Below are 15,847 nucleotides of genomic sequence, written 5' to 3' on the forward strand. Positions count from 1 at the left end.
TAAAAATAAACTGCAGTTATTCTTTAAGCACATATTGAAACCAATAAGTATACAAAGAAGTATCCTCCTCTGTTTGTCTTCATATTTTCTGTACTGTCATCAACTTCCTTTTGGCTATTGTTCAATTTCCTTTTACACACGGGACAGTCTGGCACTGTCTCAGGTCTTATGTATATGTGCTCAAATGTCACTCATATTTACTGCACATACAGTGCCGTGTCCTATGATCAACTGAAAAGAAGGTCAGTGCTTACTAGTTGTTTCAGTTAGGTTAGCTCCCAGATCTCTCAGAGTTTCCTGAGTCCTAATGTTGCACTGGAAAGTTACTTTTGATGAGCTTGGTCAGCAGGGTTAAGTAGGTTGGCAATTTATCATCTCCTATGCATTACAAGTTTGTGTTATTACTGCTCCCAGGAGACCACAGCATTGCTTATCTAGGCCTTTGTTACATTTCAGATGGATTTGCACAACTCTCTCTTTGGAGTCCTTCCAGCCCAGAACACACACTGGCTACAACTGAACTAATTCAAACTGCCTATGCCAAGATTTAACATTGACTAAATAACGTCTCACACTTTACTTGTATTGATAAATATGCACTAGCTTCTAATTAAATACTGTATTAATTTTTAAATGTTTGAGAGTGTATTTAAGATATTACGTTAACTCAATTCATCTTATTTTAAAGAATTTACCATGCTTTACCGTGGTACCACATCCTGTCTGCTGCTGATTTATCTGTTCATGAAGTTCATCATGACTATATTCAGAGCATATATGCCCCTGACCTTTAAAATTTTCAGCTGTGGATAGTCGGCTTGATGACTATTTGTAGTTTTTAAATTAAATTTTTAACTTTAATTTTAAACAAGCTGTAGCCTAAAATATTTATTTGTATTGTTTAGCTGAATTTGGGAACATGAGCAGGAGTTTCAGTGCTGGAAACTACAGTCCTGAACAGACATTTTCTTGCATAAAAGTCTAATTAAAGTGAATGGGATTCCACCCAGGAGTAAGGACTCACACTAGAAGACCCTTTGGGAACATCAAGCTCTGTATCAGTATGTTGACTATTGCTCTGTCTAGGAACTTACAGTATTTCATATACCATGCTAGGTCAGAGATTCGGAGAACTCCTTTTTTATTCAACTAAAATCGTTCTTTATTAAAGCAACTATTTAAACAGCTGGTCAACTGGAGTTCAACATTCCTACAGACTGACTTCCTTGTACCTCCTTCAAATACTTCCTCCATGCAACCCATGCTGCTCAGGTTCCATGCAGCACTTATCTGAGCACTTATTAGATTGCAATGTAAACTACTTCTAATATTGACACAGAAATAAAGATGGTTTTATTTTTGTATTTTAGGGATAACATGGAGATCACAATAAAATATGTAATGCTAATAACAAGGCTTCAGTAGCCACATTCGCTTATACTGCATGTCCAAATACTGATTATGATATTATGTTCCATCTAAGCTGCCAAAGGAAATACTTTGTAAAAAGGTGGCTGAAGCGTCGGACTGGGAGTCAAGAGTTTTGGGTACCATTTTCAGACTTGCTGTGTGAGCTTGAGTAAATCACTTAATCTCTCTGTCCCTCTAGAACAGAATGACAATAACGATAATACTAGACTGCCACAATAATTTGAAGATGCATCTTCATTGAAATTGGTTTTAACTATAGTAAATATATGCAGAGAACGTATAAGGTGCATGTTAAATATATGAATGGTTATAGGATGTGTGCTGTTGGACATCTATCAGGGGAGGTGTACTGGGTAGTGGTGGTGGTGGAGTGTTTGTTGAGGCATGCCAGATGAGACTGGTGGTGGGTGGATGTGCTTGGTGATGATGCTAGATATTGCTGGTTGGGGACTGGGAAGAATGCTAGATGCGGAGAGTGGGAAGATTAGTGTTTGGTGGGGGTGCTTAGAACTGGGTGCTGCTAGGATGTGTGCTTGTGAGCTGGATGGGGAGTAACAACCTAGACCTTTCTTTCTTCTCCCTCCACCCCAAACTATCCTAATCTCTTGGGGAATGTACCATTTAAGGATGGCATTTGATCAACTGTGGGGCTGAGTGCTTTTGAGCAGCATGGGCCATGAGGCCCAGGCAGCTGCCCTTGAGAAAGTTCCACACCATCTTTAAACTCAGGATTTGAATACGGTACAGAGGCTATGGGAGAAGTGAAGATCTGCTGTGGAGGGCAGCAGTAGCTGAAAGAGGGTTCTTCTCCTTCCCTCCAGTTCTCTCATCCTAGGCCCTAGCAACCACTTCTAATCAGTAGGATAATTAAAAAAAATAGGGGTATGTTGATTTTGTACTCATTATCTTCCCCTCTTGATCTACTCTGAGGTCATGACCCCAGTGATGAGGACTGTTTGTGGGGCAATAAATGGATCTCCTTCTCATGGTGGATCAGTGTAGCATGCACACAATGCTGTATTTACAAAAACATACCCAGACTAGTACCACTAATATTCTAATTTGAAAGACTGTCAGGGCCACATTACTAACTTTCTTCAGTGGGCATTCTGTCTGAATAACAACTGAATAAGATTGGTCCTGGCCTATTGGTCTTGGGATACCTGAGTTCAATTCCCTGCTCCACCACAGGTTTTCTGTGTGACCTTGGAGCTCTCTGTGCTTCAGTTTCCCATCAGTAAAATGGGGATAATAGTGCTTCTCTATCAAACAGGGGTGCTGTGAGGATTAATATATTAAAGATTGTGAGGTGCTCATTTAATTCAGCAATGGGGGGCATATAAGTACCTAAAATAGATACATATCCTTCAGGATATGGCATGTAGTGTAAGAAATCTTTCTAAACTTGCAAGAAAGTTGTCAAGGTTCCTTCCCCACTCTGAACTCCGGGGTACATACGTGGGGACCCGCATGAAAGACCCCCTAAGCTTATTTCTACCAGTTTAGGTTAAAACTTCCCCAAGGCACAAAGTCTTTGCCCTTGGATTAGATAAAACGCTGCCACCACCAAGTGTTTTAGACGAAGAACAGGGAAAGGACCACTTGGAGTTCCTATTTCCCCAAAATATCCCCCCAAGCCCTTACACCCCCTTTCCTGTGGAGGCTTGAGAATAAACAAGATGAGCACAAACCCCTTGTGAGAACATTCCTATAATGGAGAAGCTGTGCACATGGAGGAACAATAGCAATAATGTTAAAAGGCAACACTGTTAAATCTGTTTTTAACAAGAACATAAAAAAGGTGGCATTGAATTTAAGAATGAATGAAAATATTGACTGTAGACAGGAGTTGGTAATGAAAAGTAGGTAGAGTAATACTTGGAAAAAACTGAACACTCACACACACACTCACTCACAAAGCAGCAGGCCCAGACATTATGAATCCAGAGTTTTAAGATATTCACTAATGAACTCAATGAACCATTGGCAAATGTCTTTGAAAACTTAGAAAGTCAAGGTGATACTAGAGGCCTGGAAAAAAATAACGTTGGACCAATCTTTAAAAAGATACTAACTGACAAGTCTTACTTGAATCTCTAGTTAAACTATTACAGATATTCAAAGAAGTAATCTTCACGGACAAAGGAACTGTTGGATTCTGAGCAGGACCGGCTCTAGGCACCAGCAAAGCAACCACGTGCTTGGGGCGGCACATTTCCAGGGACGGCACATTCATAGGCACCGACTTTACCCGGAACTGGTGGGTGCTCGCGACCCCCCACCCCTGGCCCTACCCCAACTCCGCCCCTTCCCCGCCCCCATTCCAACCCCTTCCCCAAATCTCCGGGCCTGCCTCCTCCCCCTGGCATGCCGCATTTCGCCTCCTCCCCCCTCCCTCCCAGGCTTGCCATGCGAAACAGCTGTTTTGCACGGCAAGCCTGGGAGGGATGGGGGAGAAGTGAAGCAGTGGCGTGCTCAGGGGAGGAGGCAGAGCAGAGGTGAGCTGGGGCGGGGGAGCGCACGGGGAGAGCTGCAAGAAGTAACCCTCAACGGGGGACAGAGGAACTGCTCCCTGCCCCAGCTCACCTCCATTCCTCCTCTGCCTCCTCCCCTGAGCGCACTGCTTCTCTGCTTCTCCTGAAGCAGCTGTTTCACAGCAAGCCTGGGACGGGGGGAGAAGCAGAGCAGCGGCAGTGCACTCAGGGAAGGAGGCAGAGGCGGAGGTGAGCTGGGGTGGGGAGCTGCCGGTGGGACCAAAGCACCCACCAATTTTTCCCTGGGGGTGCTCCAGCCCCGGAGCACCCACAGAGTCAGCGCCTATGGGCACATTTCCAGAGGCGGCACATTTCAGGGGCGGCATTTCAGCCAAAAAGGAGGGACAGCCAAAAACTTTTTTGCTTGGGGTGGCAAAAAACCTAGAGCTGGCCCTGATTCTGAGTATGGCTGGTTGAAAATTATCCATCAATATTTCTGACATAAAATTGGGTTTTTCACTAAATGAAAATTTGCATGTAAAGGGTTCACTTTCCTTGCAAATATTGGATTATTTGTTTTCTTCATTTTTTGGAAGCTTTCAGACAAAAAATATCTGGTTTTATGTTTTTGATTTTTTGGGAGGGGGACAAAAAGTAGAAATTTTCCGTAGGAAAGTTCTGTTTGCAACCAGGTTTAATTCTGAGAGCCTCAACTCTGAAGTTTGTCAGTGTATTGAGCTTCTTAAAATCTCCTATAATACTTTTTACTTATGCTAAGTTTGTCAAAACGTACTAAGAGATAAATTGTTGTAACCTTTGTTCTTTGAAAACGCAGAATTTGTCTTAAGCAAGTAGTACATTCTGTTGAGGTTTGCCAAATATGAATTGTATGCTTGGTACAGTTAGTGTAGATGTCTCTATGGCAGTGGTGATCAAACTTTTCAGGGTTGTGTCCCCACCTTACCCGTGTCCGCACCACCACCGCCTCCCGGAGCCGGGGCCAGGAGTGGGGCCACAGCTCTGGTGGAGGAAACACAGACAGAGGTAAGGGGGTGGAAGCTGTGGCTGCAGCTGGGAGCAGGACAGGAGCAGGGCTGGGGCCAGGAATGGAGCCATGGCCAGATGCCAAGGCTCGGGGCAGGGCCAGGCACTGGGGCCGCGGCTGGGGCCATAGCAGAGCTGGAAGCTGAGCAGGGCTGGGTAGTGCTCCATCACTACCCAGACCCGCACCGTGCCTCCTGAATGTTCCTCTGTGCCCCTCTAGTGGGGTGCGCCCCATAGTTTGGGGACCTCTGCTCTATGGTTTACTGACCTTTGGAATGTTGTATCAAAACCTTGATAAGAAAAGGTGTGTAAGGTCTACTGAATCCGTGGAATGTTCTACCTGTCACAAACAAGGGGAGTGTAAATATGAGCAAAATTGAGCTCATAATTTGGAACTGAGTGAAGATGTAACCACTAAAAGACTGTTCTCCAGATTGGTAACATATTGACCTTTCTGTATTATGCTGATTTTACTTTTGCTAAATAAATCCACTAAGCCTGGTTATCTGACATCTTGACTCACTTAATATCGAACCCCGATAGCTGATAAGTTTATTGCCAGCATGTAAAGAGTGTGTATCACCATGGTATCTGTGTGTTTTTACAATGCTTCAACTAAGTTATTAAAAAGCCAAATCAGAGCAACAAAACACCATGGTCCTGATTTTAAGGGGTGCTTCAAAGAGAGTTGTGTGCACTACCATCCTGGAAAATTAGGTTCCATGTTGCCTGATGCCAACATCCCACATCTTTTAATCTGATCAGTGAAGTAGGAACTAGATTTACTTTAGTCAAACACAAAATACTGGGCTCAATACAGGCCTAATTTGATGACATTAGTGGCCGGTGATATACAGGAGCTCAGACGAAATGATGGTCCCTTCTGCCCTTAGAATATGAACCCAAGATGTCATTGTTTGATCAGTGGGAAGACCTATGGAAAAAGGTGGCAGCTCTTTCTAAATATGACCAGGGTTCATGCTTAATTGTATTTCTGGATGATGCAAGTTTAAGAGGGCCAGGCCTAATAACAAAAATGTCCGGTCTCTAGCATCTAGGTGGGCATTACATTCTCACCTACCCACAACTTCTGAATAGAGAGCATGAGTCCAGCCAAGTACTTACAAAGAGTGGATGATCAGTGAAAAATCCACATATGACTGAAAGTAACACAGTCTACACGCAGATAGGATTCTTGTAAGGCCCCAGATTGTGGACCATATGGAGAAAGGCCAAACAGATACTTGCAGCTGATGGAGAAGCTATAGATTTTGCCAGGCCCTCAAAGCAATTTTCCTTGCCCATCAGCAACATCTCCAACTTTCCCATGCCAAGCTATAGCCAGCTGGCTTTCTTTCAACTTCTAACTTCTGCCAGGCATTGAGAAAGCCTAGAAATAACAGTGCCTAGGTCAGAATAGGAGAAACAGAATTGGGTGTTATCAGCAAACAGATTACGCTGCAACCCATATTTTCTCAGTCTCCTTTGATGGATGTTGTAGAAGTGATAGGACTAATCTATGCAGCACCTCACAGATGAAAACCCTTGTGTGGAGGAACTAGCAATTACCCAACATCACTCTCAAGGAACAAGCAGAAAGAAATGTGCAGAATCATTCTGTAGCAATCTGTCCACGTCAGGTAGGTCATAAAATATCAGCAACACCTTATGATCAGTAGTGATGAAGGTAGCTGGAAGACCAGTCTGAAAGCCCTTATTGGCAATTCAGTACTCTCAGAACCTACCTGAAGGCATTCAACTTCTGTAGGAGCAAGCACTTAGAGAATAAGAAAACTGTAAAAAACAGCATTAGATGATAAAGGACAAACTGGTCAAAAGACCACACACAAAAGATGATAATAAAAGGTACCATGTCAAGTTGGGTGGAGAGGAGATATGCACTGGGATAAGTGTTTTGCCTTGTTTTATTTAAAATATTTAATAATGATATTGCAAAAGAGGTAACAGCACATAGAACACTCAGAACCCACGTACTTGGGAGGTACTGCAAGTACAAATGAGGACATAAAAGTAAGGGGAGTTAGAGAGATGAGATCTAAAGACAGAAGACAACAGAACTACTCATGAGATGCAAAAATTCATCCTGGGGAAAGAAATCTAACAGAGGTTCAGTGGGAGGCTGATACTTGGAAAGCAGTAAAGCAGAAGACAGCAAATTGAATATGAGCTTGCAATATAATATGTTGGCAAAAATTCAGTCTGAGTTTGGTCTGTATACACAGAGGCATTATGTCAAGTACTTGTTAGGAATAGTTCTTTTATATAGTAGCGAGTTCTTTAATAAACTTAATGTTAAAATTATATAATACACAGGTTAAGGAAAGAGTGTCTGTACATTTGGATATAGTGCTTAAATTATTCAAAGTTCAAAGGTTAGCTTAAAAGTAATACAATATATACAGACAGTTCTGGGCCAATTCAACATCAGAAAAACATCAACAATAAGCTTACAAATAGTTACTAAGGGCCTAGGAAGGGACTGATTTAGAATGAAAGTCTAAACAACTCAAACTGTACAGCATAGCTAAATAATGACTACAAGTATTTGAAGGGTGTAAGTACCAAGGGGAAGAAGAATTGTTTAGGTACAGGTTTCAGAGTAGCAGCCATGTTAGTCTGTATTCGCAAAAAGAAAAGGAGTACTTGTGGCACTTTAGAGACTAACCAATTTATTTGAGCATAAGCTTTCGTGAGCTACAGCTCACTTCACTGGATGCATTCAGTGGAAAATACAATGGGGAGATTTATATACATAGATAACATGAAACAATGGGTGTTACCATAAACAATGTAACGAGAGTGATTACTTAAGGTGAGCTATTACCAGCAGGAGAGCGGGGGGGAAAAACCTTTTGTAGTGATAATCAAGGTGGGCCATTTCCAGCAGTTGACAAGAACGTCTGAGGAACAGTGGGGGGTGGGGGGTAATAAACATGGGGAAATAGTTTTACTTTGTGTAATGACCCATCCACTCCCAGTCTCTATTCAAGCTTAAGTTAATTATATCCAGTTTGCAAATTAATTCCAATTCAGCAGTCTCTAGTTGGAGTCTGTTTTTGAAGTTTTTTTGTTGAAGAATTGCCACTTTTAGGTCTGTAATCGAGTGACCAAAGAGATTGAAGTGTTCTCCAACTGGTTTTTGAATGTTATAATTCTTGGCGTCTGATTTGTGTCCATTTATTCTTTTACGTAGAGACTGTTCAGTTTGACCAATGTACATGGCAGAGGGGCATTGCTGGCACATGATGGCATCTATCACATTGGTAGATGTGCAGGTGAACGAGCCTCTGATAGTGTGGCTGATGTGATGAGGCCCTATGATGGTGTCCCCTGAATAGATATGTGGACACAGTTGGCAACGGGCTTTGTTGCAAGGATAGGTTCCTGAGTTAGTGTTTTTGTTGTGTGGTGTGTGGTTGCTGGTGAGTATTTGCTTCAGGTTGGGGGTCTGTCTGTAAGCAAGGACTGGCCTGTCTTCCAAGATCTGTGAGAGTGATGGGTCGTCCTTCAGGATAGGTTGTAGATCCTTGATGATGCGTTGGAGAGGTTTTAGTTGGGGGCTGAAGGTGATGGCTAGTGGCATTCTGTTATTTTCTTTGTTGGGCCTGTCCTGTAGTAGGTGACTTCTGGGTATTCTTCTGGCTCTTCCCCCCCCCCGCTCTCCTGCTGGTAATAGCTCACTTTAAGTGATCACTCTCGTTACAGTGTGTATGGTAACACCCATTGTTTCATGTTATCTATGTATATAAATCTCCCCCCTGTATTTTCCACTGAATGCATTCAATGAAGTGAGCTGTAGCTCGCGAAAGCTTACGCTCAAATAAATTTGTTAGTCTCTAAGGTGCCACAAGTACTCCTTTTCTGTTTAGCTATATCACAGTTTCATATGACCTATTGGGAAAACTTACAGTGCCTTGTTAGATAACTATTCCCTCCCCATTATTTCTTCCCCCTTCTTCCTCATACCTCACATTCTCTGATTGGACAATTAGTCGGAGAAAGGAGAAGACAATAGGAATAGTTCTGCACAAACCCAAATCCCATCTTCTAGATTTACCATCCTAGGGGTGGTAAAGTTTTTGTTATCATCATGACCAGCGCCAGGGTTGTCAACTTTCTAATCACACAAAACCGAACACCCTTGCCCGGTCCACTGCCTTCCCTTCTCCAAGGCCCTGCCCATGCCCTGCCCCTTCTCCAAGGCCCCACCCTCACTCACTCCCTCCCCCCTCCCTCCGTCGCTCGCTCTTCCCCACCCTCACTCACTTTCATTAGGCTGGGGGAGGGGGTTGGGATAAGAGGGGGGATGGGCTCTGGGCTGGAGGTGCAGGCTTTGGGGTGGGGCCGGGGATGAGAGGTTTGGGGTGCAGGCGGGGAGCTCTAGACTGGGGCAGGAAATTGGGGTGCAGGGGGGTGAGGGCTCTGGCTTGGGGTAGGGCCAGGAATGAAGGGTTTGGGGTGGAGGAGGGGGCTGGGGGCTGCGTTAGGGGTTGGGGGGATGAGGGCTCTGGCTGGGGGTGGGGCCGGGGCTAAGGGTTTTGGTGTGCAGAAGGGGACTCTGGGCTGGAGCAGGGGGCTGGGGTGCAGAAGGGAGTGCAGGGTCCCAGCAGTGCTTACCGCAGTGCCCGCAGGTCCCGCCTGCCGCAGCACCCATTGGCTGCGGTTCCCAGCCAATGTGAGCTGCAGGACCGGCACTGGGGCGGGGGCAGTGCATGGAGCCTCCCAGCTCCTGGCCACCCCAGCGCATAGGGGCTGCAGGAATTTGTCAGCCACTTCCAGGATCCGTGCGGAACTAGGGCAGGCAGGGAGCCTGCCTTAGCTCCAGGCCCCCACTGCACTGCTGACTGGACTTTTAACAGGCCGGTCAGTGGTGCTGACTGGAACAGCCAGGTTCCCTTTCGACTGGGCGTTCCGTTTAAAAAAACGGATGCCTGGCAACCTTAATCAATGCCCCTTCTGTTGAATGGGAGGGCCTGAAAATGGTGCATAAGTGAATTAGGCCTTTTCACTATGTGGAATATTTAGTTGTCTGTTATAGGCATTTCCCACCTAAAAATGCCAGTGAAAAAGAAAGATTAGATATTCCCTGAAAAACTCATAAAGCTTGTCCACATGGGGAATTGGCCCTGTTGTCAGCCAATGGAGGAGCTGCATTAATGCAAATGCCTAATGTAGACAACTTACCCTGGCTTGACACCAGTGTGAATTCCACTTATGTACATTTCAGCTTGCTTTGTCTACACTTTGGGATGGCATTGAGCACCAATGTAGCCTGCCAATCAGTGGTTAAAATCTGGGCTAAATCCAACTTCAGACTTTGGGAAGTGGTACTCCACAAGAGGGAATTAATTTCATTGTTATGAAGCACTCAGATACTATGGGGATGGTATAAAGACGTAGATGATATCACAATCTGATTAGATAGAAACAATTCATTTATTCAAAATAGATAAATTGGAGACCAAGAAAAAATTGAATCCTATTGTAAACTTACTGCAACATCGCTTTTACAAAATCATTGTAAATCTACTACAGGATCACTACGCTTTGTGGTGTCCTCTGATGTATTTAGTTCAATTAACATCTGGCACTTTGGTTGACAATCTCAGCAAAAAGGCCAAGGATCAAAGTAGCCTGTTGACAAATATGTCCTTTCACGACTGAAGGTGGATCTTCAGAATATGTCTGAAGTAGGGGAGTATGAAGCAGCATAGTCCCTGTGTTGTATTTGTTCTGTGGAGATAGGTTTCCAGTGCTGTCAAACTATCAAGATAGCACCTTTCAGGAGCACTGAAAAGTCACTTTAAAACTAAATATAGCAAAACATTTTAAATCAAATTCAGTCCTCTCTGCTTGCTTTAGCCTTCATGGCTTCATCCTAGATCTGCTCTACTTTAATGTTGCCCCCTGCCCTCTCCACTTAACCTACGATGTAGCCTTGACAACCTCAGACATCTCTGAGGTTCAAATCCTTCCTGAATACTCACATCTGCTACAAAGCCTATTGGGAGACACACACACACACACACACACACAGAACCATAAAGATTATGATGTGTACATGCTTTATCGAGTAGCAATATGATATTGTTATTGTCTCCTTGCCCCCTTTTCTTCCCTCTTGTTGATCTGTTCACTCACTTGTTATGTCTTGGTGAATTAATCTTTTCAGGGCAGGGACTGTTTTCATGTGTATCTAACATAATTTTGGGACTCAAAAATAAACAATAACAAAAACATCTGAATGCATTAAACAAATGTTAAAGATTAGAATACAGAGTACATTAATTTATTCATCCCTAGAGTCGAAATTTGCCAATTCTACATCTACTAACAACAAAGAATGCATTAAATTTGCCTGTAACACAAAGTTAAATTCAAATGACAATAGAAATTAGCTCTTTTATCGAATTATATTACGAATATACAGGATGTTTGACTCATAGCCACAAAAACGGTCATGAGATGAACTCAGCTTTTTAAACAAAGCCACATTCTGTAACAGTTTTTAGCCATTAAATATAAACAAAGACAACTACAACATATAACTGGGAGGCATCAGAAGGCAATTTTATAGCGACTTAATATACCGCTATGTAACGACTTAAATTGGCCAACATGTTTTGGACAGTAAAAGTTAAGTACTTGTAAGTGTGATGGCAATTTCAACAAATGTTGTATTGTTATTTCATAATTGTTGTTTCAGCCTTGGCATACCAATTTAAGAGACGCTTAGCTGACAGCTTAAATATGATACCCGTTGAACTATGTTGGTATTGCTGGAAATTAATTTCCTACTCCCTTTATTTCAGACAGTTTCTATGTCATGATAGTGCTTTGCTATTTTAATAGTATCCATTGCTTCCTAGTTATACTAAAATTTACTTACAAGTAATTTACAGCACGTTTCGTGTTTTGTCATTAGGTCTTATAGTCTAAGGACTAGAAAATGACCCAGTGGATAAAATAGATGGAACTTACCTGTAAGTAAATTAAATTTGAAAAGTTTAACAATCTGTTCTTAACTTAGGCCCTCACTCCAACTACATAAGGGGAAAAGCTGAGCAAAAGTCTGCCTGTCTGTCATTACTGTACTGTCTTTAATTGGTTTCTTTCACAACTCTAATAGTGAAATGAATTTGTTTATATTTGGGGATTATTTAAAATACCACCTGCTTCTCAGGCCAGGAAAATCAATGGCAGTCAGGCTCCTACTTCAATGAGGCAACTTTGAAAATTTTACCCCTAGTTTTTGTTTATAACTACAGGATACAAAATAGCGACCAACTGATTTTAAAAAGTAGTGATGGAGACACTTCATATTAAAAATATTGTGCCACACAAATATCTCAACATGATATTTAGTCTGATCCTGTCTTACTTTGGATCCAGGCTATGGCAATCTTCCAACTCTTCCAAGAGAACAATATAGTATGAACTGAACATCCATCCTGAAATCATTTGATGCCTCTCATAGTAAGGGAGTCCTGACAGACCATCCCTAATCATATAGCACCTTATTTTCAGCTCTGAAATCCACACACATCTGCACTTTTACATTACAAGAACATTATTGCATGTGCAAATCCTTGATTTGCTTGCACACCATGTCTAGGTGGACATGCATCTAGCCATGGGCAAACTGCACACCCAGTTAGAGGTTTCCCAGAATTGTGCAAGGGAGAGCTTCCATAAGGTGGCACCTTTGTAACCCCATCCTTTCCCACTCAGATATGTGAGCTTGGGGAAGAGAGAAACATCAGACAGCACTGCAGTTTCTGCAGCCAGAAACTGAGCTGGCAGGAGCTGAGACAACTAACTGCAGCAGGGATCTTAGGGTGCTGATGATATCACCAGTGTCTGACTGTTTTTACAGCTTTCACTCTGACTATGTTTTCCCCTCTGATGATTGGGCTGTTTGGTACAACAGCCTCCCAACTCCCACAGGTTTCAGAGTAACAGCCGTGTTAGTCTGTATTCGCAAAAAGAAAAGGAGTACTTGTGGCACCTTAGAGACTAACTCTTCATTAAACCTCACTCCATGCTCCTCTCCTCCCGCATATTCTGTTTTTTCCTATCCCCTCCCTTCATTGTCCCCGCTCAATTCCATTGTTCCCCCTTTCTCAGTTCAGCTAATCCACTCCCAACAAACACCATCCAAAAAAGTTTACAAACAAAACAACAAAAATTTGTGACACCTGGAAATTTGTGACATTGTTCACTCTGTTATATTCCTTCTCTCCTTCCCTTTGTCTGTAATTTCTATGTAGATTATGAACTCTTCAGGGCAGGGACGGTCTCTAATTGCATCTCTAAACAGTGCTTAGTACAATGGGGGTCTGATCTCAGTTGGGAATTCTAGGTGCTACCATAATACAAATAATAAATAATAATTTCTCCATACATGTCTGAACAGAAGAGAGTGAGCTGTTTTTTACTGTATTTAGTATAAACCACATACCAACATAACACGCTACTTTTGTATGAATATTAATGAGCATACACTATATACTGCATACTACACACACACATTTTAATATAAAATATCCAATTTCCTTTGTAAGAAACAGTAGTTTTACTCAAATTCCTTAATTGCTAATGACAGCTTTTCAGAGTGAATTATATATAAATGATTTTTTCCAGATGTAAGGTATGAAATAAACAAAGTACCTAACACTGATTCTGGATGTCCTGGTATTAAGTCAGAATAGAACTCTATCCCTATTTATGTAGAACATTTCGGTATTGAATGTTAACTGGTAAATGTAAAAAGCAATGACAAATGCAAATTGAAAAGAAGGGAAGTACTGATCAATAAAATGGTTATACTAATCCAATAAAATATAAGATACCTTCTTGGTAATGAAAACTGTTCCACATCAAATAAATTTTGCAAGTTCAAATGTGAGAAAAAGAGGACTGAAATATACAAAGAATGTTTATAACAAAAGACAGACAATTCTGTAACTGCATTTCAGTGATCCTTCACAAATCATTAATAACAATCCCCAAAACATAAGCACAACTCACATTGGTTCCTGAAAAGGAAAGGATTATTGCATTAGGTGTGCTCTAGTAAGCATAAAAACACAAGCCACAGTCCAATCGGTAGGAGGATCTTTGCTAAAGAAACAAAACAGTTTGATAAATGTTCAGCCAGGTAAAAAGTTTCCACTCTCCTCTTTTCCCCTAGAATACTGTTAATTAGGCAACTGCAGCATTACATTCAAATGACTACATTGTAATATATATATATATATATTATACATATTTAAATCACAAACTAAAAAAATCTGATTCCTACCAGTTTGGCTGAGTTGAGAAGTGCTGCGGCTTTTTCGTGACAGACCCACAATCGCTACCATCTTTGCGCCAATACTGGAGCGTCGTTTTTTGCCACTAGTCCCCACAGTGCCCACTGCTGTGTCAGACTGGCTGCCATCGTTCTTCTCTAGCGTGTACATGTCCCCGCCGATGCTGGTGCTCTTAGTCATGTTCTTTCCTGAGGCACCCATCTGTCTGCTTTGCATTTTGGATGTAAAGACACTGTCAGCCGATGGATGGACAAACAACATAGACAACAGAAGAGTAAAAAGGGGAAGACAGAAAAGGATGGGTTTCAGATGAAAAGTTTTGGGAGATTGTAGGAGCAAAGCAGCTAATTCACACAGGTAGGGTTTTGCTTTTGTTAGAGGTAGAGAGGAACAACTTTAATTGTCAAGTTCCTGCTAGCACTTTATTGGTTTTCTCTCTTTAATCATATACTTCACTTGTTAAACTTTTTTTTTAATTAAAAGGCTTTCCTTCTACTTATGAAAGTTCTTAAAAGTATATTATCTACATATAGTATAATGGTAAATACACTTATATAGCATTTGTAAATGTAGTGAAAACATCATGTATTTTCATATTTAATATACAATTTATTAGTTCAGTATTTCCTTTTCATGTTTAACTCTTGGCCAGTCAAATTACACACACCTGTTCCTCCGGTCTGCCACTCGGCAGATTCTGCAAATCAGTTAAGCAAAGATTGCCTAGGCCAGGCAAAAGAGGCAACGCAAATAAAGCATCAAAAGTGTCATCTGTAATGTCATTTTTTTTAACTAAAAATCTAATGCTGCAGAATCCCTGAGTAGATGAATAGTTTTTTTGCACTGGATTATTTTTCCTGAGTAAGCTCTTTCTTGATTCTAAAACTTATTTACACTATATTGACATTTGGGTATATTATCTTATAATTGCAAGTGATCAGCCTCTCATACAGATCAGTGATTCCCAAACCATTGCACAGTGCAGACTCCTTGGTAAGAAAGACTTGCTCACAGTCACTTCCCAATGATCATGAACAAGTTACTCCCCAACCTCCCAGTCCTGATCCCTCACCTTCCCTGTAGGAACTATGGTGCTTGATTACATATAAAAGCGATATGAGGGCAGGCTTAGAGAGACTAAATAAAAATAAGCTTGCTTCAACATGGCGGACAGGGCTAATTGCTTATTTTCCTCCCCTGCATTTTGTATCTGCGTTGTGCTCAGGGCTGGCTCCAGGCACAAGCAAACCAAGCAGGTGCCTGGGGCAGCAAATGTAAAGGGGCGGCAGGACTGGCTCCATGTTTGGCGGCAAGGTTTTTTGTTTTGTTTTTTTGCCACTTGAGGTGGCAAAAATGCTGGAGCCGGCCCTGGCTGTGCCATACGTTTATTACTACCGTGTTCCTATTGCTGTCTGCATCTCCCACTATACTGCTTAGGTGACACTGCAATTTGATTCTCTCCTTTTGTATGTTTGCTGCCACTCCAACATAGCTGTCATCCACAAATGTATTATTTACACTAAAGAAACACCCTACACAGAACACACAAAGTGGCTGCACGGC

The 15,847-nt window shown here is 42.0% G+C and overlaps 1 protein-coding gene across 49 annotated transcripts in view; it reads right to left on the minus strand.

The window, feature by feature from the left end:
• RIMS2 (regulating synaptic membrane exocytosis 2) overlaps positions 1-15,847 on the minus strand; it is a 748,363-nt gene that overhangs the window by 62,580 nt on the left and 669,936 nt on the right. For 48 of the 49 annotated variants that reach the window (XM_078851433.1, XM_078851460.1, XM_078851448.1 and 45 more), the window contains one exon: positions 14,275-14,516. In XM_078851433.1, the coding sequence (XP_078707559.1) occupies positions 14,275-14,516 (242 nt within the window). The remainder of the gene's footprint in view (positions 1-14,274; positions 14,517-15,847) is intronic. The other variant, XM_078851434.1, reaches the window with a different exon arrangement.

The sequence above is a fragment of the Lepidochelys kempii genome, chromosome 2, assembly GCF_965140285.1.
Source record: "Lepidochelys kempii isolate rLepKem1 chromosome 2, rLepKem1.hap1, whole genome shotgun sequence".
Lineage (NCBI taxonomy): Eukaryota > Metazoa > Chordata > Testudines > Cheloniidae > Lepidochelys > Lepidochelys kempii.